This window comes from Pelophylax lessonae, assembly GCF_965119305.1.
Source record: "Pelophylax lessonae genome assembly, chromosome: 2".
Lineage (NCBI taxonomy): Eukaryota > Metazoa > Chordata > Amphibia > Anura > Ranidae > Pelophylax > Pelophylax lessonae.
Genome location: NC_138769.1, coordinates 633,149,963 through 633,174,405, shown reverse-complemented (window position 1 = coordinate 633,174,405; position 24,443 = coordinate 633,149,963). Strand labels below are relative to the sequence as shown.

The window sequence follows — 24,443 nt, the reverse complement described above, 5'->3', positions numbered from 1 at the left end:
TCCTGAATTTAGGTGGAACCGTTTTTTTGGTGTGCTGTTGTTTCCCTCTGACTGACCGAACTAGAGGGTTTCTCGATTGGTCTGGAGTGGCTACACCATGCCCTCCCTGCATTGCAATTTTTGTTTTGGGAACAAAGCTCTCACATGTTTGGGATGGGGAGCCGGGTGGGTAAGGGTGGTTCATGTGTTTTGGGACTTGGTTACTGTTTTTTGCTCATTCATAGTCCAGGTCTGCTGTATGAAAAGATGCTGCTCCTTCAGGGGTCTGTAATTGTGATGCTTTATTATGTTTTTAATGACCACCTTGGAACTAAAATAATAGTTTTTTTATGGATGTTTATTGTACCCCTCAAATGCCATATTCTGACGATACTGCCCATTTTATATCTATGAATACGCTACGGATAATCTTGTGGAATATTAGGGGACTTAATTGTAAAATAAAACGCTCCCTCGTGTTTGAATATCTGGCTAGACATAATCCGCATGTTGTCCTTTTTCAGGAGCTATATCTACATGGCTCCAGGGTCTTGGCACTCAAGCGCGCTAGAATAGCCTATGCATTCCACTCAAGATACTCAACATATTCTTAGGGTACCTCTATCTTAATTTCCAAATCCGCACCTATTTCCTTTAAGCAGGTTAAAACGGCCCCCCGAGGCTGCTTTGTTATCCTTATCCTTGAAATTCTGGGTAAGCCTTATACTATAGTTAACCTATACATGCCTCTACCATTTACCAAAGCATCATTTGTATACATAATGAGAGCAGTGATAGAAATAGCTATGGGACCTCTCCTGATAGCTGGCGATTTTAATACTGTCCTGAATAACTCCCTGGATCGACTCGGGGGGGGGTCCACTGTACATTCCACTCCTCTCTCCTACTACCTAGATAAGTTTGGTTTGGTGGCTGCTTGGAGATGGAAACATGCGGATTTAAGGGAATACTCATCCCACTCTGATACATATGGTACCTTGTCCCATATTGATTTATGTCTCACATCCCAAGTATTACCTGACAAGCTGTCTGCGATCAGATTTCTCCCTAGAGCAGTATCTGACCATTCACCCTTATTGATTGATCTCATCTTGAATATACCCACCTCTTACAAAATCTGGAGACTTATTCCCCTTTGGTTGGAGGATCAGGCTGTGGTGGACCAAGGTGTGGTTGATATGAATGCGTACTGGGCTGTCAATCGCCAAAGCACTGCCTTACCCATGGTCTGCGATGCATTTAAGGCCACTATGAGGGCCACGTTTGCCGCTGCTATAGGGGCGGCCAGATGGCCACCCAGTCTAAATTGCTGGATGCTGAAAAAGAAAATTATGATACAGAGTCTCGCAATTCTGGCTCTCCCACCTTTTGAAAACTACTCCCTATGGAGACAAAAAGCCAGGGACTTAGACTTGGTTTTACTGGAACGCACTCAACAAAAGAAATTGCTGTACCAAAACCAAAGGATTTTTGAGTTGGGAGATAAGAATAGTCATCTGCTAGCATATCTATCGAGGCCTGACTTCCAGCCATGTAACATTCCTAGAATTATAAACTCTGCATGGGTAATCGTGGAACAAACCACTGAAATTGTAGAGGCATTTGTTTCCTTCTATTCTGATTTATATACCTCCTAAGGCACATTATACAATTGTGGAACTGGATGACTATCTCTGGGACATCAAGCTTCCCAAACTGTCAGCAGAGTAAACTAAATTAATGGAGGAACCTCTGACGTCAGAGAAAATCAGTACTGCCATAAATTCATTTGCTCATAATAAAATGCTGGGCTTGGATGGCTTTCCTATAGAATAATACTTACAGTACAAAGAGATTTTGATCCCTTACTTGCTGCAAGTTTACAATTGCGCTTTTGAAGGAGGGTTGTTTGCCACCCTCTATGTCTGAGGCTTTAATTGTACTTATACCAAAACCCCATAAAGACCATCTATATTGTGAGTCATATCATCCTATCTCTCTGATTAACTCTGACGTCAAGTTCTTGCCCGCAGATTAAATACAGTTATTACCTTGATTATAAAGTCGGACCAAACTGGCTTTATCCCAGGTCGCTCTACTTCTATCAAGTTGTGGAGGCTGTTTACCAATATCCAGACCAAACCTGACAATATGGGTTCCAGGATATTATCTCTGGATACACATAAAGCATTGGACTAGATTGAATGGCCATACTTGCATGAAGTATTGGCAAAGTTTAGGTTTGGCGATAACTAACATTCTCAGATGGATTCAATTATTGTATTACAGACCTAAAGCCCGTTTAAGAGTAAATACATATGTATCAGACCCTTTCCCTATTGCAAGAGGTACTAGAAAGGGCTGTCCCCTGTAACCGTTGCCTTTTGCCATAGCAATAGAACCATTGGTCGAATTGATTAGGGCAAATCCTGGTATTAAGGGCCTAATGATTAATGGGCTTGAGGAGAAGGTGTCCCTTTTTATGCAGATGATATGTTGATATATCTAGCAGACACAATTTCTTCCATAATCACGTTATTGGAGGCCATCAGCCGCTTCAGCCACTTCTCTGGGTTCAGGGTGAACTGGGAGAAATCCCTCCTGTTTCCAGTGGAATCTGATTCTCCCAGGACTCTTTCATCCTTGTGCCCATTAAAAATCTTAGATACTTTCCGCTATCTAGGGTTAATAGTACAACAACCGCTATCACTATATATCAGAAATAATCTAGATCCTCTTCTTAACCGACTAAAAAACAATCTGAAATTGTGGGCCAATCTACCGCTCAACATACTGGGTAGAATCAATATTTTTAAAATGATCTTTTTGCCGCGTTTTCTTTATGTTCTGAGTAACTCTCCAGTGTATATTCCTAAACACAGATTCGGTGAGATTGATTCTATCCTTACATCTTTTATATGGGGGGGGGTAAGTCAGTTAGAATTGCCAAGGATACACTCCAGCTACCGGTTCAGGAAGGCGGCCTAGCTGCCCCTAATCTCCATAAATACTACATTGCTTCCCAGTTGGCTCAAGCTCATTGGTGGTTTTCCCAGAACATAATAATGCAGCCGTTGCTCTGGAGGCAGCGATTCTCACATCCTACGAATCATTACAACATCTCATTCATCGTCAATCCACTCTGGGTAGAGACAGTACAAGCATCTTATCTATGACATTGCAGATTTTTAAAGCATCAAACCTGCTGCGGTCAACTACTACTCCCTCCCACTCTCCTAATACCCCCTTATGGCACAACCCACAGTTGCGAGAATTTTTCAGGCGAACAGATGGGGCATAGTGGTCCAGGTAGGGAGTAAAGTTTAATATCCCATCTATTTAATGCAGAGATTTTCTGCTCATTCACTGAGTTCCAGACTATGGCCTCCCCCAAACTGCATACTTTAGATATCTTCAACTGCGGCATACAGCTGCGACTCAATTTGGCTTTCGTAATATCTCCATACAGCCCTCTCCTTTTAGAGTGTCTTTTATTAGACAAAAGTCATTCTAAACTCGTATCCACATACTATTTCTCACTACTACACTCTAAAACTGACAGACTCAATCTCACTGAATCCAAATGTCGTACAGATATACCGGAGCTTACGGAGGAAATATGGCAAGAAGTGCTTCCATTGCAGGTATCTACTGTTATTTCCTCCAGGGACAAGGTTATTCAAACAAAATTTTTATGTAGATCATATTACACTCCCTATCTGTTGTTTAAGCTAAATAGACTATCATCGGCATCGTGCTCTCGTTGCTCCATAGCTGATGACACTTTTTATCACCTGTCAGGGCGTTCTGGTCGGAGGTGACTGCATTTATTAGCTCTATTTTCCTGATACCTAACATATGCAATCCCTTGAGATGCCTTCTAGGGTATGTTGATGATGAATCCTTATCAATAAAAATGTTCAGCTTTTTTATGACTGGTGTTATATTATGCCAAGAAATCCATACTTATGCAGTGGAAATCCTCCACTCCTACTGTAGCCTTTTGGCTGACATTGGTCTATCAGGCACTTCCACTATACAAATTGACGTATGACGCTAGAGGCTGCTCTCAAAAATTCCATAAAGTTTGGGATACTTGGGTGAACTCTGATTGCACTATATCTCCTAATACATAGACGGAGATGGGATACTATGAATAAAAGCGTGACAATCGTTTTGCCATAATACTACGTTAATGGTAGATAACCTGTTCACAGCTTACATGACCCTTGCTGATATATGTGAATATTATGATGAATCTCTTACGTTCACTATGTATTATTTGCACTGACTGGACTATTCGTTCTTTCTCTATGTAATACTTTTGATGATATGTTTTGTACTTCTTTGTATGTGTACAATAAAGTTAACCGTTAAAAAAAAAAAAAGAAAGAAAGAGAAAATGTCCAAATCGGGCCCAATTAGCCATTTTCCTCTCCAGTCTCAGTGTTACAAGGTCTCAGGTGTGAATGGGGAGCAGGTGTGTTAAATTTGGTGTTATCGCTCTCACTCTTTCATACTGGTCACTGGAAGTTCAACATGGCAGCTCATGGCAAAGAACTCTGTGAGGATCTGAAAAAAAGAATTGTTGCTCTACATAAAGATGGCCTAGGCTATAAGAAGATTGCCAAGACCCTGAAACTGAGCTGCAGCACGGTGCCCAAGACCATACAGTGGTTTAACAGGACAGGTTAAATTCAGAACAGGCTACATTCAGAACAGGCCTTGCCATGGTCGACCAAAGAAGTTGAGTGCACGTGCTCCGCGTCCTATCCAGAGGTTGTGTTTGTGAAATAGATGTAGGAGTGCTGCCAGCATTGCTGCAGATGTTGAAGGGGTGTGGGGGTCAGCCTGTCAGTGCTCAGACAATACTTTGCACACTGCATCAAATTGGTCTGCGTGGCTGTTGTCCCAGAAGGAAGCCTCTTCTAAAGATGATGCACAAGAAATCCGGCAAACATTTTGCTGAAGAGAAGAAGACTACGGACATGGATTACTGGAACTATGTCCTGTGGTCTTATTATGTTCAGGTGGTGTCAAACGTGTGTGGCGGCAACCAGGTGAGGAGCACAAAGACAAGTGTGTCTTGCCTACAGTCAAGCTTGGTGGTGGGAGTATCATGGTCTGGGGCTGCATGAGTGCTGCCGACACTGGGGAGCTACAGTTCATTGAGGGAACCATTAATTCCAACATGTACTATGACATACTGAAGCAGAGCATGATCCCCTACCTTCAGAGACTGGGCCACAGGGCAGTATTCCAAGATGATGACCCCAAACACACCTCCAAGACGACCACTGCCTTGCTAAAGAAGCTGAGGGTAAAGGTGATGGACTAGCCAAGCATGTCTCCAGACCTAAACCCTATTGAGCATCTGTGGGACATCCTCAAATGGAAGGTGGCGGAGCGCAAGGTCTCTAACATCCACCAGCTCCATGATGTCGTCATGGAGGAGTAGAAGAGGACTCCAGTGGCAACCTGTGAAGCTCTGGTGAACTTCATGCCCAAGAGGGTTAAGGCAGTGCTGAAAAATAATGGGGCCACACAAAATATTGACATTTTGGGCCCAATTTGGATATTTTCATTTAGGGGTGAACTCACTTTTGTTGCCAGCGGTTTAGACATTAATGGCTGTGTGTTGAGTTATTTTGAGGGGACAGGAAATTTACACTGTTATACAAGCTGTACACTCACTACTTTACATTGTAGCAAAGTTTCATTTCTTCAGTGTTGTCACATGAAAAGATGTAATGCAGTGTTTACAAAAATGTGAGGGGTGTACTCACCTTTGTGAGATGTGAGATGCTGTGTATACACACACACACACATCATAGGTTGACCTGGATGGACAATGGTCTTCTTTTCAACCTCCCCAACTATGTAACCACACTCCACAACTGAAGTTCAGATAGCGTACTTTTGTTGAATTTTTCTTTTAGAAACTGTACATACAATTACTATTAATACTTCATGGTAGATTTTACAAATTCCTTGGGTAAATTAAATCAAGACCACACACGTTCCAAATGTAATAATTCATCTACTGAAACTGAAAGTAGGAGTGTGTGTGTGTGTGTGTGTGTGTTTTTCCCCTCTATTGCTTGAAGTAGATGGACTTTTTTCAGCCAGACTATGTAATTGTTAAATTTGTTGTTTTTTTTTCCTTGTCTTTCCTAGTCTACTTGGTTCTATGTTTCCAATGCCTCGTGTGATTTATGCCATGGCAGATGATGGGCTGCTATTTAAAGTTTTAGCAAGAGTCAGTGAAAAGAGCAAAACACCAATTATAGCCACCCTTTCCTCCGGAGCTGTTGCAGGTAAGCTGAAATATAATGCAGTCATTCTTTTATAGTGGTTACCCTTACAGGGTTTGTATGATTTCTATAAATTGTGTCTTTTCATACAGCTAGAAGTCTGCCACCTAAAGTCTCCTAAAAAGCACCTAACACTCTTCTGCACCTTATATACTATAAGTACCTATAAACATTTTGTTTTTGCGGTAACATGCGGCAAGGCACAGTAATTGGATGTAGTACCATTTATTCTGAATGGCACTCCAGTGCACTTTGCAGTGCATGGTGTAGTGCAATGCAACAAGCTGTGAGACACAAAGATGCACCTTGCTGCCATGTGCACTGCAACATATCTCTGTTAGGAAGGTGGGTTGAAGTGTCATTCAGAATGAGTGGCACATGGTTGCACCAGTGCAATTAAAGTGGCTCTAAAGCCTGAAGGTTCTTACCTTAATGCATTTAATGCATTAAGGTAAAAAAACTTCTGTGCAAAAAAATATACCCCCTTTATACTTACCTGAGCCCATTCCCGATCCAGCTCTGTGCATGAGAGCTAGGGCTCTCCTGGCTCTGTCCCTCCTTACTGGGCAGATTTATAGCAGCTGGCCTTCGGCTCCTGCTGCTGGCAGTCAAATCCTGTGACGGGGGGGGGGGGGGGGGCATCTGAGCCATCTGGTCTGTCAATAGGCGCAGACAGGTCGGCTCAGGAGCGAGCCCCAACACGTGCCTCCATAGCCACTTTCATTACAACTGCTTTCCCTTTAAACTAAGACATTTCCTTAGATAACCTATCCCATCAAACATTACTTGTTCATATGAGCCCCTGTAGGTCAAATGAAAAGAGGAAAAATATAATAGTGTTTTACAAACTGTTTTACCTTCGTCTTTGCAGAATCTTGGTCCTTACACATAGAATAAAAATTGAAAGCAACAAATGTGAACTCTAATAATAGTAATGAAATAATTTTACTGTGCTTCCAGAGAATCCCTGCAGTTTCCATTGATTACAAACCCAGAGTGTGTTATGTTAGGTGCTTCTTCAACTTTAAACATTCACAGCTAAGTGCTGCTGGCTATAAATTAGCATAGGCTTTTTACGGCTTAGGCTTCATGGAATGTGACCAAGTCATCCCTGAGATATTTTTGGTATTGCCTAATGTATTACACTTCCTGTTAGGGAAACACTGACACATAGTACAGTACAGAGCTGGGCTTCTTTATTTGGAGTTCAGTGATTTGCTCATCTGTGCTTTATAACCTAAAGATAAACCGTTGTCTTGTTTTTGTTTTAAACCATATTTAAAAGGTTCATTAAGGATCCGCAATTTTTCATCATTTCAGAAACCTATTTCCACCATTCAGACATATTTTTAGTAAATGATTGGAAAAATGATTATTATTTTTATTTTTTGTTTGTTTATAATTGCAATGTATAAGTAATCACCCCTTTGCGATATAAGAAAAACGTAAAATTGTCCTCAAAAAGTGTTCTATCCCAGCTGCTGGAATCCTTTCCCAAATAGGTCTCAAAAGGATAGTCCTATTTCCAAGCACTAGAATTTCCCCTTGTGCAACGTTCCTTAATGACCAATCTTCTTCAAGTGATCTTCTCCCTAATATCTGAGACCCCTCTTGTATAATGGGCCTAATCACAATTGTGCTCAACAACAATCCAGTGTTACTTTCTCCTCTTCCCTCCACTGCTTGTCACGCCTTCTGTTGAATAATTCCCTCATGGATATTTAAAAAAAAAAAACAACCTGGCATGATACTATCAAACCAAAACGCAACCAATCTCCACTCTCCTTTTCTCCGCTGCCATCTTTGAACTGATGTGTGCTCTTTCCCTTGCATATGTAAGCATATTGGAAAATAAATACTTTTACTACACTATTGGAAGATATGTTTTATGAGGTGGATTGGTGACTGGAGAAGGTAGTGGACAAGAGGAGCAGGTAAGTATAACTTTTGTTTTTTTTTGAGAAAAACAAATGTTAAGATTTACAATCACTTCAAATACAATGACAGGGAACTCCTAATTGGCATTGCCTTTTTTTTTTTTTTTCCAGCATTGATGGCATTTCTGTTTGACTTGAAAGATTTGGTGGATCTCATGTCTATTGGCACACTTCTAGCCTACTCTTTGGTAGCTGCCTGTGTTTTAGTTTTAAGGTAAAGGCGTAAAGTATTTGTATATTGTATGGAAAGCATTTTCATATAGTAAAGTTTCATGCATTTTCATGACATGCTTGGTGCTATTGCAACTGGTTTATTTGAATTTTCCCATGTTATTTTATAGGTATCAACCAGAGCAGCCAAATCTGGCTTATCAAATGGCCAGCACAAATGAAGAGCCAGATATTAATGAGTCTGTCAGTACCAGTGAGTCTCAAGCTGGGTTTCTGGGAGATGATGAGAAACTGACTCTCAAATCGTTGTTCCACCCAACAAACTCTGAACCAACCAGGTTATCGGGAAACATAGTAAATTGTGCAGCTGCTGGTTTAGGTCAGTAATTGGCTTGTGACATGTAGCTCTTTTCTGTCATAAACACAACCCAGTGTGAGCTGAATTAAGAGTGCCCAGAATTAATCACCAGGGGGACCTAAAACATGTATTTATGGTTTACCACCTACCGAGACTATAACACCACGGATATCAGGAAATTTCCTTGATTTCTGTGGCAGTTCCCCTTATAATTTTTTTCTCCTCAAATTTGTTTAATACAAGGATGGTAGTACAATATTCAAATGGCAAAAAAGCTAAACATATCAATTCATGAACAGGATGAGTAGTACATAACAATGTAAAAATGTAACGAGTAGAGCAGCGAATAAACCAATTAAGTATTACATCGAAAGCATTAGAAAATTCCATCAGAAGGGAAAAAGTAAGCTAGTGACTATTGGTTCATTTTGCCAGAGAAGTAATTAGGAGATCAATCTAATAAGTATATATTAAAAACAGAAGAGATAATTGGTTTATAAGTACAACAACAATATTAAAAGAAAGGTAGAAAACAAAAAATAGGAGTAGATAGAAGAGGGTAGAAAAAAGGTCGGAAGGGAATGAGGGGAGAGGTTTACAAGTGGTGATGCAATCCCAAATGAATAGAAAGTATAGTCAAAGCAAATAGAGTAAAATTACCAAGGCAATAATAGTGTGTCATCAAAGTCTGGAGGTAAACAATTCTTAACCCAAGGAAGCCGGTTTCTCAAATTTGACTAATTCGATCTGTTTTGTTTTCTTCCATTTTAGCATGAATAAGAGCTTTATTAGTTATGTGTATGGTTTCAGCTTGAATTAAATATTGAGTTTTCCAAGCCTTAGCAATGGTTTGTTTTGCGGCTGTTAGGAGCTGTAAAAGAAGGTGAAATTGATTCTGTGTGATCCCATCAGGTTTCAGGTTTAATAGGGCTGTAGCAGGATTGGGCTGTATAGGTGTATCTTTTGGAGGCCCTTATAAGTTTTTTAAAGGCTAAGTTCACATTCTGAACATTTTACAACCATATTTATGGTAGTGCTGAGGGCTACTTGAAACAAGCTGCTAGCAGGCTTCCGCACTTCTTGAAGCTTTATGAAAGCCTTAAAGTGGCAATCAACACTCCCATTAGGATCTGTGTTCAACATTTACAAACTGGAGTTTGTTACTTTAAAAGCTTCAACAAAGCTTGCTGAAAGCTCTGCAAATGCTTTGTCGAAGGTTGCTGTTCACACTGCTCTTATACAAGCCCATTTGAAAAAGGCCTCAATGATTAAAATCGGGTGCTATTGATGTTCCAAAGCATTACCAATTTCTAATATTTTGCACTTCTTCTCTTTTCAGGACTGCTGATTATCATATTTTGTTGTGTCTGTGTTTTCGGCCAGGAGTCTCTGGTAAACGGAAGTGCATTAGTGATCTCCTCTCTTGTTCTCAGTTTTCTTTTATGTTGCCTTTTAACTTTTATCATTGGGATGCAGCCTGAAAGCAAAACCAAACTATCTTTTAAGGTAATTTAACTAATGTGACTTTTAGTGGAAATCTCATCTCTTGGTCCTTTTTCTTGCCATATTTCCTCTCTAGATCTTTTCAGATTTTCCCAGGATTGTAGATCAGTTTCAGCGGGGAAAATAATTATTTGATCCCCTGCAGACTTTGTAAGTTTGCCGACTTACAAAGAAATGAAGGGTCTATAATTTTTATCATAGGTGTATTTGCTTTGATACAAAACTGACATCCTATGCAGGAAGAGAGAGGGTGTACCCTCCGGGACTGCCCATAGACATAGCCAGAACTTTTTCTTGCCTAGTGCCCTACTCCTAGGGGGCAGTATAACCCTATTGATATGAATCAGAGAGAACTGCGTCCGTCAATGAACTTAAGAGAAAAGGATTTTACGGAAAGTCAAAAATCCAGTTTTACTCAGTGAACTGCAACTTAATTTATAACATTTTATATCTTGTTTTTTTTTCTGTATTTTGGTTGATATTCTGTCTCTATCATTTAAAATACACGTATGATAAATATTATAGACCATTCAATTATTTGTAAGTGGGCAAACTTTCAAAATCTGCAGAGGATTAAGTAAATATTTTCTCTACTGTTTATGATCTTGTATAAAAGGATTGATAAGTTAAAGGTACTCTAAAATTAAATCTTGAGATATTGGCATGTTTGCTTAAGACTTCATGGTTCCATCTAGGCGTTGTAACCAGCCAGCCCATCCCACTTCTTTGCTTTGGGAAATCCATTTTTGTAATGCAGAAGAGCTTTTCCCAAATACCCACCTACAGGCCCCTTGTCTTGCACTCAGAGATGTAACAAAATGTCTTTACTGGTAAGTTTCTGACTGCCACCAATCACAATTGAACCTACCTTGGAAGTTATCTGTGTAGGAGGGCTTTGTACAACAAGTCTATAGCATAAAACAAACAAAACATCTGAGCCAGGTCAATGCCTGCACTTGTACTTAGTACTTTAGTGTTTTGTCAGCATTCAGCCTTTCTCACCTTTTAGCAGAAAGAGCCATGAGCATCAGACAGCTCACCAATATAAAGGCCCATGGAAAGCAGAGACTCATGGGGGCCTGGCTACCAGGTAAGATGTGGACCTAGGAATGGGTGCTTTATCCCCCATCCAAAGCTCTACAAAGTTTCTGGGTTCCAGGACCAAGAACAAAGGTTAAAGCGGAAGTCCAGCTTAATACCTTAAATTCTCCCCTGCAATCATTAATGTGAGCGGAGTTCAGCCTTATGTGTCAAAATTAAAAAATCCCAGTTTCTCTTACGTCCTCTGACAGTCGCCGCCCGATGGTATTAGCCTTCACTAATGGGTAATGGCGCCCTCTGCAGGAGCAAGGCTAGGCAGATAATTATTAGGTGAATACAAAAAAACTTTTATACCTCGGCATGCCACTAGGGGGCCATCCCTCAGCCATTATCCTGAACCCAATCTGATATTACCTCAGTTTTACGCTGCCTAGCTTAGGAGCCGATTAGGTCTGGACCTTGTGTCTCAGTTTTCTTTGTTCTATTTTTGTACTCATGTGTTTTTCTTTGCACAATAGATTTTTATTTTTCTCACTATCACTAGTTAGTCAGGGATTCCTTTCCTGGAGGACTACAAGTGACTGCAGATCTGGGCCTCGGACTGGGTAATATAGATCCTTATGGAGTCCAGGCCTGCCAACGAGCGTCGCAGGTTACTGGTACGCCCAGGCCTCAACGACAGTGCCCCTCCAAATTGGGACGAGCCTGTGGAGCTGCGTCTTCGCTGAGGGTGTCTCAACCCGGATCGCCCGCGTGTTGCCAGCATCCCTCCTTGGCTGACAGAACCCCCACTTAGGGTGGGAGGTCTCCCATATCAGAGCGGTGCCCGCTTCCTGGACTGGTGAGTACTGATACCCCCTTGTCCCTGGGGACTTTTGGGGGGTTGTGGGCCCACTCTTAGGGGATAGCAGGGCTGTTGGTCTCTGTGGGATCCCCCTTCTGGCCGGCTTTGGGTTTTCTCCCCCCTCCCTGTTCCCGCTGAGGGCGCTGTATGGGGTACAAGTAGTACTTGGGGGGGGGGGGGTGCTCCATAGCTCTGGGCTCCCCTGTGGTAGCCAGAACGTGTGCATGTACTTTTTCTGGTGCCGTTAGGAGCAGGGGCCATGTTTATTGTGGGCAGATCCTGGACTCTGTGTAAGGGCAGCAGCCATTTTAGGATACTGCACAAGGCTCCCGATCGGGCACCATCTTGGATATGGGCACATGCCTATTAAGGGGAAGCGGCCATTTTCCCTGTGCCTTTTTACATAGAGTTTCAATAGGCACCTTTTGTCTGGGCTCGAGGGCTGGGCCTTTAGAGGCGTGAGGTCACTTCCTCCTTCTTCACACATCTCCTGTGTAAAACTGTACTGACAGGCTGGGGGATTTTTGGTAATCCTTCTGCCATTTTTTAGCCAAAACGTCTTTTACTTGTGGCTGGTGTGTTTTCTGAGGGGGCACTTTCAGTCAGCGCAGATTGCGGGGGGGGGTCCACGGGAACTGCCGATTTAAAGGGACAGCGTCCCTTTGAATTTTTATGGCAAAAATGGACTCCCGGGACAACAAATCCCCTGCAGGCCTGGTGGGGGCTTCGGGTCCATCCTGAAGCCTCTGCCATGACCTCTATATCTGCTGCCCTTGCGACTTTGGCGTCCCAGGTGGATCTGCTGATGTTGGAACGCTCCCCCAAAAAACTGCCTGCGCCCTCTCAGTCCTCTGACTCTGAGCCCCTATTGATTGCCACGGACAATGGTCCCCCTGAAGGGGTCCCGGTCCTCCGCTTCTGAGGGGGAGGAGGCATCCTCCTCCTCGGTATCGCGGGTACTCGCGCTACGATGGATGCTCCCCTTAGCGATATTAAAAGAAACTCTCTATCTTGACGATGAGCCATCTCAGTCAAGTAAGCGGTCCACTTTTGTGTTCTGAAGGGCCCAGAAGTCAGGTCAAGCTTTTCCCTTCCCTGAGGATTTTCACAGGGCTGTGAATGAACAGTGGCGGTGCATTAAGCACATGTTGGTGGTGCCTAAGCGTTTTTTCCCTCCGCTATCCAATTTTGGAGGCGGGGGACAACCGTTGGACGGTGTCCCCAAAAAGTGGATCACACTGTGTCTAGGCTGTATAAGTCCACCTTGACGCCTGTAGAAGTTTCCTCTGTATTCAGGGATTCGGCAGATAGGCGTGTGGAAGCGCTCGCCCGCCACATTTATCTGGTGGCGGTTTTTCCTGTTAAAACCTGTGTTTTTGCCTCGGTGATGGCCTCTCAGGCTCTCACGGCGTGATCCAAGGTGCTTCGCAGCACTCTGGTGGCGGAGTCGGCCTCTCTGCCTGCCCTTGCCATGGTGGATCAGATCACCCAGACTGGGATGTTCTTGTGCGACCCAGCCTTGGACGAGGGCCCGTTGGTCGCCCGGTTGTCCGCGGCAGGGGTCGCGATCCGCCGCATTATCTGTTTGGAGAGCTGGTCAGCTGACCACGTGTCCAAAAAAGACGGTATCTGAGGTCCCCTATGTGGGGGCTTGTCTTTTTGGGGATACTCTGGATGAGTTGTGTAAGGGGCTCACTGGAGGTAAGAGTACTCTGTTGCCCCAGGTCACTGAGGGTACGCCCCCCGCATGCGGCGGGGCCCTCCTTCAAGACTCAGCGTAGTTCCTTTCGTGCCTTTGGGACGCAGGAGAAGTGTAGACCCTTCCGGCCTTCCGATGGCCACAAGAAACCGTGGTCGGGTAAGCCACAAGCCAGTTAGTCTGTCTCGGCAAACCAGTCCACCTCTTCCTGAAGGGAAGCCCTTACCAGTTGTCGGGATCGGGGGACGTCTGTGTTGTTTCAGGAACCCTGGTTGTCCGGCATTCAGGACAGGTGGGTTCACGAGCTGATTCGTTCAGGGTACCAGATCGAGTTTCGATCTCGCCCCGTGGACAGGTTCTTCCCGTCCAATCTCCAGCCGTCCCCCGATCGTCTCAGAGATCTCATGGGGCAGTGCGCAATCTGCTTGCCCAAGGAATCATTGTACCCGTTCCTTCACGGGAAAGGTTTTTGAGGGTTTTTACTCCCAGGACGGAGTCCCTCTGGTCGGTGGTGGCATCGTTGAGGCCCGGGGACTTCCTGGCCCCCATCGACTTGCAGGATGCGTATCTGCACTTCCCTATTTTCGAGGGTCCTCAGAGATGTGTCCACTTCACTGTGGCTGGGGAGCACTATCAGTTCGTGGCGTTACCTTGCGGTCTCGTTTCGGCTCCCAGAGTTTTCACCAAAGTGTTGGTTCCAGTTCTAGCTTTGCTGCGTTTATGGGGCATTGCGATACTCGGTTACCTGGACGACCTTTTATTAAGGTCGAGCTCATGTGTGACCTTAGCGAGCGATCTGGCCGTGACGGTTCAGACACTCCAGGAGTTCGGGTGGACCATCACTCTTCAGGAGTCGGCACTGCCTCCTTCATTTTGTCTTCAGTACCTGGGGATGGTCCTGGACTATGCTCAGGCTTGAGTTTTTTTCTTCTAGAGGAAGAACTCGGGACTCTGCGGAAGAGATCAGGTCCCTCGGGGACGGCGATCTCTCCTCCTTGCGGACCTGCATGCGGGCTCTGGGCCTGCTGGTTTCGGCTTTCGAAGCAGTTCCGTTTGCTCAATTTTCACAACAGGACTCTGCAAGCGGAGATCCTGGACAGGTGGGACAGGACGTCTCCATCCTTGGTCAGGACTATTTCTCGGAGTCGTCCGGTTCGGTCGGATTTTTTGCAGTGGCTACGATCACTGGCCTTGTTGCAGGGCCAGCCCTTCCGGCCTCTGTTGTGGACGATTCTCACCATGGATGCCAGCCTATTGGGCTGGGGAGAAGTCCTGGGCGTGTTTTGTGCCCAGGCGCCATGGTCGGCGGTAGAGACTTCATTGCCGATAAACGTCTTGGAGCTTTGAGCGATCGAGCATTATCTGTTTTCCGTTGGTTGTCTCTGTTTCAGGGGTGTCCGTTCCGGGTACAGACGGACTATGTCACGGCTGTGGCTTATATCAATCACCTAGGGGGCACCTAGAGTGCCCGGGCGGCCAAGGGAGTGGCCGAGATCCTGTTTTGGGCCGTATCGCTTGTACCAGCAAATTTCGGTTGTTCACATTCCGGGTGTGGAAAACTGGCTGGCGGACTATATGAGTCGCCAGACTTGGAACCAGGTGGAAAGGTCCCTGCATCCGGAGGTGGTTCACCTCATGTTCGCCCGGTGGGGCACTCCGGACGTGGATCTGTTCACATCCCTTCTCAACAAAAAGGTGGAAAGGATTCGTGGCCAGAACTCGCGATCCTCTGGCGGACGCCGCGGATGTGCTGGTGGTGCCTTGGCACCACTATCGGCTAATGTATGCTTTTCCTCCGATTCAACTGTTGTCCAGGTTCCTCCGCAGGTTGGCGTCAAAATGGATGTCGGTCATTCTGGTAGTCCCGGACTGGCCTCGGCGGTCCTGGTACGTGGACATCGTTCAGATGGTCGTCGAACCTTCCTGGCGGCTTCCGCTGCACGGCGTTTTTTCTGTCTCATGGACCGATCTTCTTTCCTGCTTTGCAGTCTCTGGCTTTAACAGCATGGCTGTTGAAAGCCGGGTTTTGTGGGACAGAGTTCTTCCACAAGCCGTCATCCTTACCTTGTTGAGGGCTCGTACAGCTGCCTCTAGGATGTTTTCTCTCCGCACCTGAAAAGCGTACATCGCCTGGTGCGAAGCGCATGGTTCTCATCCTCGTTCTTTCTTGGTGGCAAAGGTCTTGGTCTTCCTGCAGAAGGCGTGGATCAGCGTGTGGCGCTGACTACGGTCAAGGGTCCGTTGTCGGCCTTGACCTTCTTTTTTCATAGTCCTTTGGCGTCACATTCCTTGGTCCGCACCTTCATTCATAGGGTGCGGCATTTGGCTCTCCTGAGGGGAGCTCCCTTACCTCCCTGGGATCTGAATTAGTTTTTTTCTGTGTTACAACTACCTCCCTTCGGGAACATCAGAGAGATTGCTCTCGGTGCTGCCCCAGTAAGTTGCCTTTCTGGTGGCCATCTCGTCGGTTTGCAGACTGTCTGAGTTGGCGGCCTTGTCCTGCCGTTCTCCTTATCTGGTACGTCATGGAGATAAGGTGGGTCTGCGATCCACTCCGTCTTTTCTTCCCATGGTAGTTTTTTCTTCATTCCACCTTCAATGAAGATATCGTGTTCCCTTCGCTGTGTGCGCGGCTCCAGCATCCCGTGGAACTTGCCTTACATTCCCTGGATGTGGTCCGGGCGGTCAAGGTTGCCTGTCCGCCACGGAGTCTGTTCGGCAGTCTGAGTAAATCAGACAGGCGATTGTTCAGGCCTATTCTATTTCGGATGGTAGATGATACACCCGAGTTGTACTAAGCTGCGCTCACCTTAAAAGTGCAAGTGTGCAATAAATATTGATAATAAAATTACCATATAAAGTGCATAATAATAGAAAATCATCAACTCATTACCAACTAATTACAAAGGTTGATACACAATTAAAATTAAAATAAATAATCCTGAAAAAGTACATAATAAAGTGCATCAAAAAGTCAGTGATTAATTGATTGATTCATGGTAATTGTCCCAATAAGCGGATAAAAAATTTGGTACACTCTCCAAAGGGTAAAACTCTTCACAAGATAAAATCTTCAAACCCTTCACCATATAGGCACCCAATTTGTGAGTGTGCTTACCAGAAAGCACAGACCCCTTATTACAGGGGGTCAATGCAAGCAGATTGATTCAATGCGACCAGATTCCAAACGTGAAAGACCAGGCCCTCTAAAGTAATCAACTTCACAACCGCCAGTAAACCATAGAACTTCACACTCCTCCTTCTCCTTACGCTCCTCAGCGATATGTGAACAAAGGAATGGCCAGGATAGTGAAGTACGTTTAAGCAGTTTATTTTTTAAAATAAAGTGGACACACTTACATCAAAGACATAAAAACGGGCATTGTAACTCAGGATCCGAGATTGGACACAGGACGGTACCGCTTCTGCGTTCACTGGTCCTATCCAGACGGTCCCAGAGATGGCAGTGATAGCAGGGTGATTGTGTCCCAATATTCCCGACCGGTTTCGTCGGCACACTTGGCCGTCGTTTTCAAGGGTCATGACCCTTGAAACGACGGCCAAGTGTGCCGACGAAACCGGTCGGCACACCGACCGGTTTCGTAAGTTCGTAAGTTCTTACAAAAATTCAATTTTTTTCTATCTTTACTTTGCAGTTTTCAGTGCTGTCACATGACTTCAATTCCTCTTCCTGCTGAGTCCAAGAGAAGCAAGTGGGTGTGGTTACTGAAAGCTAGTGACATCACTTCCAGGGAGGAACACTGTTCCTGTGTAGACAGTGAGCGTATACAGAATGGGGGGGGGGGGGGGGGCTGATCTTAGGTACCCGCCCAGTGTCCTCTCATCAGTAAGGATGCATTGTACATCCTAATTTATGAGAAAATGAAGAAATAATTCACACAGGAAAGGGGGGGGCACATAGTGCGACTGAGTGCAGCTTTGATCCAACTTTACCCTCTGTATCAAAGTCGCATCAAGGTAGTGCAGTCACCTTTTCAAAGTCGCTGATTTTCAAAGTGCCATAGATGGGAACGGGTACCATTGAAATCAATGGGCTGTGACTTGTCATGCAACTTAATTTGTCCAAAGTTGCATGACGCGTTGCACTCGTGGAAACGGAGCCTAAAACTCATTACTCACATGTTATTGAGCAATAGAAATGGATCTGTATCCTTCTAAACTAAATGTTCCTTTGTACCTTATTTCTTTCATACATTGTGCTGGTCATGTGACCCCCCCCCCCTTCCTCTCTCTTTCTCGACCTCTCGAGAAGCTGCTAGCATAAACAAGGCTATGAACACAGGAGGAGATCATGGTAAGGGTTAGGGAGGAGTGGGGCTGGGCAGGTCTAGGCATACCTGTCTAAGAGAGACCGACAACCTTTCTAAGCTACATAAGCAGCTAGGCAGAAAATGAATGATATCAAAGATAACGATTTTTAACATACTATTAATAGGAAAAATGTCATTTTTGACCGGAGTTTCCCTTTAAGATTCTACAAAATTTTTTTTTTTTCACATTGATTTTACATTGAAGATCTACAGCCCAGTGTACAACTGGTAATCGGGTTGATTTTTATCCTGCTTTGTATGGAATGGCTAGAAGTTTTTCCCACAAACCCGAGCAGGGCATATGACCATGTGCAAAAGCACACTAGCAGTTGTTTTATTAGATTTTAAATCTCAAACTAAGAACTGATTGAATCTGGTTTTAAACCCACTGGTATTAAGTTTTAAATAAATGCATGTGGATAATTTTGTAAATTTGATGCGCCTGGTTACATTTAGTTTATTGAGCTGGTATATGACACAACTAGATAGAGTTCCAAGTATGATACCAGATATTTACATTTGACGCAGCAAGATTAATACATTTTCCGATAGAGCATTTTCATGTAACCTAATAAGGGCTCAGCATAGAGCCAGTATGAACACGGTATTTATTCCCTTATCCTTAAATGTGTTGTATTCCTTTCTTTAGGTACCGTTTCTACCTGTGCTGCCCGTTTTGAGCATCTTTGTAAATGTATACCTTATGATGCAGTTGGACAAAGGCACGTGGATACGATTTGCAATCTGGATGGTAATAGGTAAGAACTAGCACGTTACAAATTACCGACGCCTTTCTTCATTTTTTCTTGCACTAATCTACTAATAATTTAGCATGTAAGCCAGCAGGTGCCTAGTGGTAATATTTGTGGTGTCAAAAATCTGATCTGGTTACTAGGGACAGTAATCTTTTATTACACATTTTGGAAAATTTTATTTCTGTGGGGGCCACACTGAAAACTGAAATGTTTCTAATTGTATACCTAACAAGGAGGTAAAACGTACAGGAGTAGGAAATAGTATTTACCCTTTGAGGGGAAAAATTTGCAAAATGCAGAGCCCTAACTTTTAGAGTAATCATGGGCCCTATGGAACATTCTGAATCGGTCTTTATTCAGAATAATTCAACAATCTTCTAAAATGTTTTTTTGTTTGCTCCCTTATGCATCTCTACTTGCTTTGTCTCAATCCACAGCTTATATAAAGGGTCAGAGGTGTCCCTAGAATTCCTCCCTAAACTTCCTTGTCCTGTCAGAATTGAGGAAATGGTATGTAAGGTCAGGCTGTGACTGAGCAACAGCTGTCAGACTTCAGGTTTGTACACTACAGATCTGTTGTCTTGCATTTTGTGTAATTTTAACAGCAAAATGCATGTACAGGAGGAAATTCACAAAGCTAACACACCAAGATAATTCTTCTTAACCACTTCTGGACCGTAAGGTTTTCCCCCTTTAACCCTGCCCTACTACAATGTAAAACGGGGAAAAAACTTTTGGCTTTAGTTCTTCCTTAACCACTTCTGGACCCGGAAGATTTCCCCCCTTAATGACCAGACAATTTTTTGCGATTTGGCACTGCGTTACTTTAACTGACAATTGCGCGGTTGTGCAACGCTGTACCCAAATAAAATTAACGTCCTTTTTTCCCCACAAATAGAGCTTTCTTTTGCTGGTATTTGATCACTTGTTTTTTGCGCTATAAACAAAAAAAAGCGACAATTCTGAAAAAACAAAAAACTAATTTTTTTTCTTTCTGCTATAAAACATTCCTAAAAACAAGAAAAATGTAAAAATCGAATTTTTTTCATCATTTTAGGCCAATATGTATTTTGCTACATATTTTTGGTAAAGAAAAATCCCAATAAGTATATATTGATTGGTTTGCGCAAAAGTTATCACGTCTACAAACTAGTGGAAAGATTTTATGTCATTTTTATTTATTTCTTTTTTACTAGTAATGGCAGCGATCAGCCATTTGTTTTTTTTTTTTTTTTTTTTTGAACGGGACTGCGACATTGCGGTGGACAGATCAGACACTTAACTGACATTTTTGACATTTTTGGGGGACTAGTGACATTACTACAGTAATCAGTGCCAAAAATCTACCCGGTTACTGTACTAATGACACTGGCGGGAAGGGGTTAACACAAGGGGCGATCAAAGGGTTAAATGTGTCCCTAGGGGCTGCTTTCTAACTGCATGGGGGAAGGGCTTGCTGCAGAAACACAGAGACCTGTGTTTCTAAATAAGAGGAACACAGAATCAGAAGTAGAATCAGTCAGGAGGGAGCAAAGGACTGAAGGCAGTTGTAGGGTCAGCAGCGACAGCAGATCCACAACGTCAATCGATTGGTCTGTGCAAGGGAACCTCAGACCAAACAGGAATAAACATAACCAATCACGTTTAACTTCAGTAAAACTAAGAGGGGTATATGCTAATGCCAGGAGCCTAGCTAATAAAATGGATGAGTTGGAAATGTTAGTTCATGAGGAGGACATAGACCTTGTGGGAATAGCAGAGACTTGGTTCGACCCCTCACATGACTGGCTGGCAAATATCCAAGGGTATTCGGTGTACCGGAAGGACAGGGTAGGAAAAGAGGGGGAGGGGTATGTCTCTATGTCAAGAACAATGTAAGGGCGATAGAGAGGAGTGACATTACGGAAGGGATGAGTATGGAGTTAGAATCCGTGTGGGTAGAACTCCTTAGGGAGGGAGTAAAGGGAAAAGTAATTGTGGGGGTTTGCTATAGGCCACCTAAACAAGGGGAGGAGATGGAGCTAGAATTTTTAGCACTTTTGGGTAAAGTGGCAAAGCTAGGATCAGTCATCCTATTGGGGGACTTCAATTATCCCGACATTGACTGGGGAGAGGGGACTACACACTCACAGAAGGCCCGTCTATTCACAGAAACCTTACAGGATAATTACATGTTACAGCTGGTGGATTCTCCTACTAGAGAAAACGCAATCCTGGATCTATTGATCACTAATGACCCAGACCTAATCTCGGAGGTAGGAGTCCAGGACAACCTGGGCTCTAGCGATCACAGGATGATCACATTTAGTGTAAATAACAATAGAACAAGGCAAGTGGGGAACATAAGAACCCTTAACTTCAGAAGGTCAGACTTTCCAAAATTGTACTCATTGATGGAAAGGGTAAACTGGGACCAAACCTTGGGAGCCCTGACCACAGAGGATAAATGGGAATGCTTTAGAAACATATTAAGCAAAGGCATCTTGCAGTGCATTCCTATGGGAAATAAATTTAGAAGAGACAAGGCCAAACCTGGCTGGCTAAACCGTAGCGTTAAAAACCTTATTAGGGGAAAGAAATTGGCCTTCAGGAAATATAAATCATAAGGCACAGTATCGGCTTTCGAGCAATACAAGGAGGCAAATAAGAAGTGTAAACACGAAATCAAGACGGCTAAAATAGACTTTGAGAGACAAATAGCGGAGGATAGTAAAAAAAACCCAAAGAAATTCTTTAAGTATATCAACAGCAAAAAAGCTAGGGCAGAGCATATTGCACACATAATTAGCGATGATGGGGGGATGGTTACAGAAGACACTGAAAAAGCAACCGTGCTAAATGCTTTTTTCTCGTCAGTCTTTGCACAGGAAAAGGAGGGGTACACTGACCATGATTGTATGGTTAGTAGTAATACACAGGACTTGCCACTATGGTTAACAGAGGGTGAAATCAGGAAAAGGCTGGATAAACTTAACACAAACAAATCACCAGGCCCGGATGGCGTACATCCGAGAGTACTCAAGGAACTCAGTAAGGTTATATCCAGACCACTGTTCCTGATATTTGCGGACAGTATTAGGACAGGAGATGTACCAGGAGATTGGAGGAAAGCTAATGTGATTCCGATATTCAAAAAGGGTCAGAGGCATGTCCCGGGAAATTATAGGCCTGTCAGTTTGACATTGATAGTATGTAAACTTCTGGAGGGGATGATAAGGGACTATATCGTAGAGTTTGCTAAAGACAACAGCATCATCAGTAATAACCAGCACGGGTTTACAAATGGGCGTTCTTGTCAAACCAATCTATTAGCATTCTACGAGGAGGTGAGCTGTGAGCTAGATAGGAGCAGACCAGTGGATGTGGTGTACCTAGATCTCGCCAAGGAGTTTGATACAGTTCCCCATAAGCGCTTAATTTATAAAATAAGGTCTGCAGGTATCGACAGCAGGGTTTGCTTTTGGATACGGAACTGGCTAAAAGGGCGTGTCCAAAGGGTGGTAATAAACAGCGCATACTCAGACTGGTCTGAGGTAGTAAGCGGGGTCCCCCAAGGCTCAGTCCTGGGACCAACCTTGTTCAATTTATTCATAAACAGCATTGAGGACGGGATCAGTAGTTCAATAACAGTTTTTGCAGATGACACAAAATTGGGCAGGGCAATAACTGCACAGCATGAAGCAGATATCCTACAGGATGACCTGGACAAAATAACGGAGTGGGCAGCGACTTGGCAAATGAGGTTTAACGTAGGGAAGTGTAAGGTTTTGCATTTGGGGACTAGAAACATAAAAGCAGAATACACGTTAGGAGGGGAACCCTTGGGGGAATCAAAAATGGAGAAGGATCTGGGAGTCTTTGTTGATGATAGACTAGGCAACAGCATGCAATGTCAAGCGGCAGCTGCCAAAGCCAGCAGAATATTAGCATGCATAAAGAAAGGGATGTATTCCAGAGATAAGACTATAATCCTTCCACTTTATAAAACTCTGGTCCGACCGCATCTGGAGTATTCTGTCCAGTTCTGGTCGCCAGTCCTCAGAAGGGATGTGTTAGAGCTGGAGAAAGTCCAGAGAAGGGCTACTAAACTAATTAGGGGATTGGAGGATCTTGATTATGAAGAGCGTCTGCAATCGCTTGATTTATTCTCCCTGGAGAAGAGACGCATGAGGGGGGACATGATAGCAATTTTTAAATATCTCAATGGGGATCTCAGCTTAGAAAAAAAGCTGTTCAGTCGAAGGGATTGCATGAGGACTCGGGGGGCATACAATGCGATTAGAGGAGAAGCGTTTTAACCTCAGGCAACGTGGGGGGTTCTTTACTGTTAGGGCTACAAGATTGTGGAATTCTCTACCACAAGAGGTGGTTTCTGCGGGTAGTATGGTGGCTTTCAAAAGACTATTGGACGTCCATTTCAAGGATCAGAACATTCAGGGTTATGTGAGATGATTACATCCACACACACCTACACAGGTTGAACTGGATGGACTATTGTCTTTATTCAACCTCACCTACTATGTAACTATGTAAGAATCCCTGTGTTCATTACTGACAGAACAGCGGTCTGCCATGTTTGAAACGGCAGACTGCCGTTCTATCTCCATGGGGAGCGATCGCGGGTGCCCGGCAGACATCATGGTCGTCGGACCCACTGATTGGCTATCCCTGTGGCCAATCGGCGCGCACGCACGCCCCACCAGTTGTCCTGCGAAACGACATACATGTACGTCGTTTCGCAGGACAGAGCCGACCTGCAGCAGTAGAAGTACGGCGGCTGGTTGGCAAGTGATTAAAGTTATTTTCTGGTGAATCCAGTGAGATTTGAAAATTCAAGGCATGCAATATTCACAGCAATATTGTGTGTTGTTTTTTTCTTTATTGTACATCACAGGATAAAGAATAATTGGATTTTTCCTACAGCTTACCTGTAAAATCCTTTTCTTTATCGTACATCACGAGACACAGAGAAGCCATAATAATTACTATGTAGGTTATGCGCCACCTATAGGTGAATGGACACTGGCAGATCAAGCAAACAGGAAGTCCTCCTCTCTATAACCCCTCCTACCCAGGAAGTACCTCAGTTTGTTTGCCAGTGTCTGTAAGGTTGTGGTCACTGAATGTGATAGATGTGCTCTTTGAGCATACTTAGAGGTCTGGATGGTTCTGTTAAGAATCAGGGACTTCAGTCAGGTCCATTCGAAAAAGCTGTCAGCCAAAATGGATGATACCCGAGCCTAATTGGATAAAAGAGAAGATTTCTCGAGGTTTGCCTGTAATGCAGCCTTATGGCTCTGGACCCTGCGTAAGAGCCCTGTGCAGTGTTTGTTCTGACCAAGGTGTTTTCCTGCAGGATGCTATACAGGTCCAGGGGAGAGGACCCCAGATTAAGGGGGAACTAGTCCCTGAAGGTCTTTTATGACTGAGCCCGCCATGATGGGTGAAGATTGGACTCCTGTTAGCTCATTGTCCTGTAGCAGGAAGGGTAAGTCTGCATTTTGCAATTTC

The 24,443-nt window shown here is 43.9% G+C and overlaps 1 protein-coding gene across 1 annotated transcript in view; it reads left to right on the top strand.

Annotated features, from left to right (window-relative positions):
• The window catches only part of SLC7A1 (solute carrier family 7 member 1), a 57,274-nt gene that overhangs the window by 19,858 nt on the left and 12,973 nt on the right, over nucleotides 1–24,443 (top strand). The window contains exons 6-10 of the mRNA XM_082247277.1: nucleotides 6,157–6,296; nucleotides 8,342–8,444; nucleotides 8,572–8,780; nucleotides 10,099–10,265; nucleotides 18,827–18,935. Of these exons, the coding sequence (XP_082103403.1) occupies nucleotides 6,157–6,296; nucleotides 8,342–8,444; nucleotides 8,572–8,780; nucleotides 10,099–10,265; nucleotides 18,827–18,935 (728 nt within the window). The remainder of the gene's footprint in view (nucleotides 1–6,156; nucleotides 6,297–8,341; nucleotides 8,445–8,571; nucleotides 8,781–10,098; nucleotides 10,266–18,826; nucleotides 18,936–24,443) is intronic.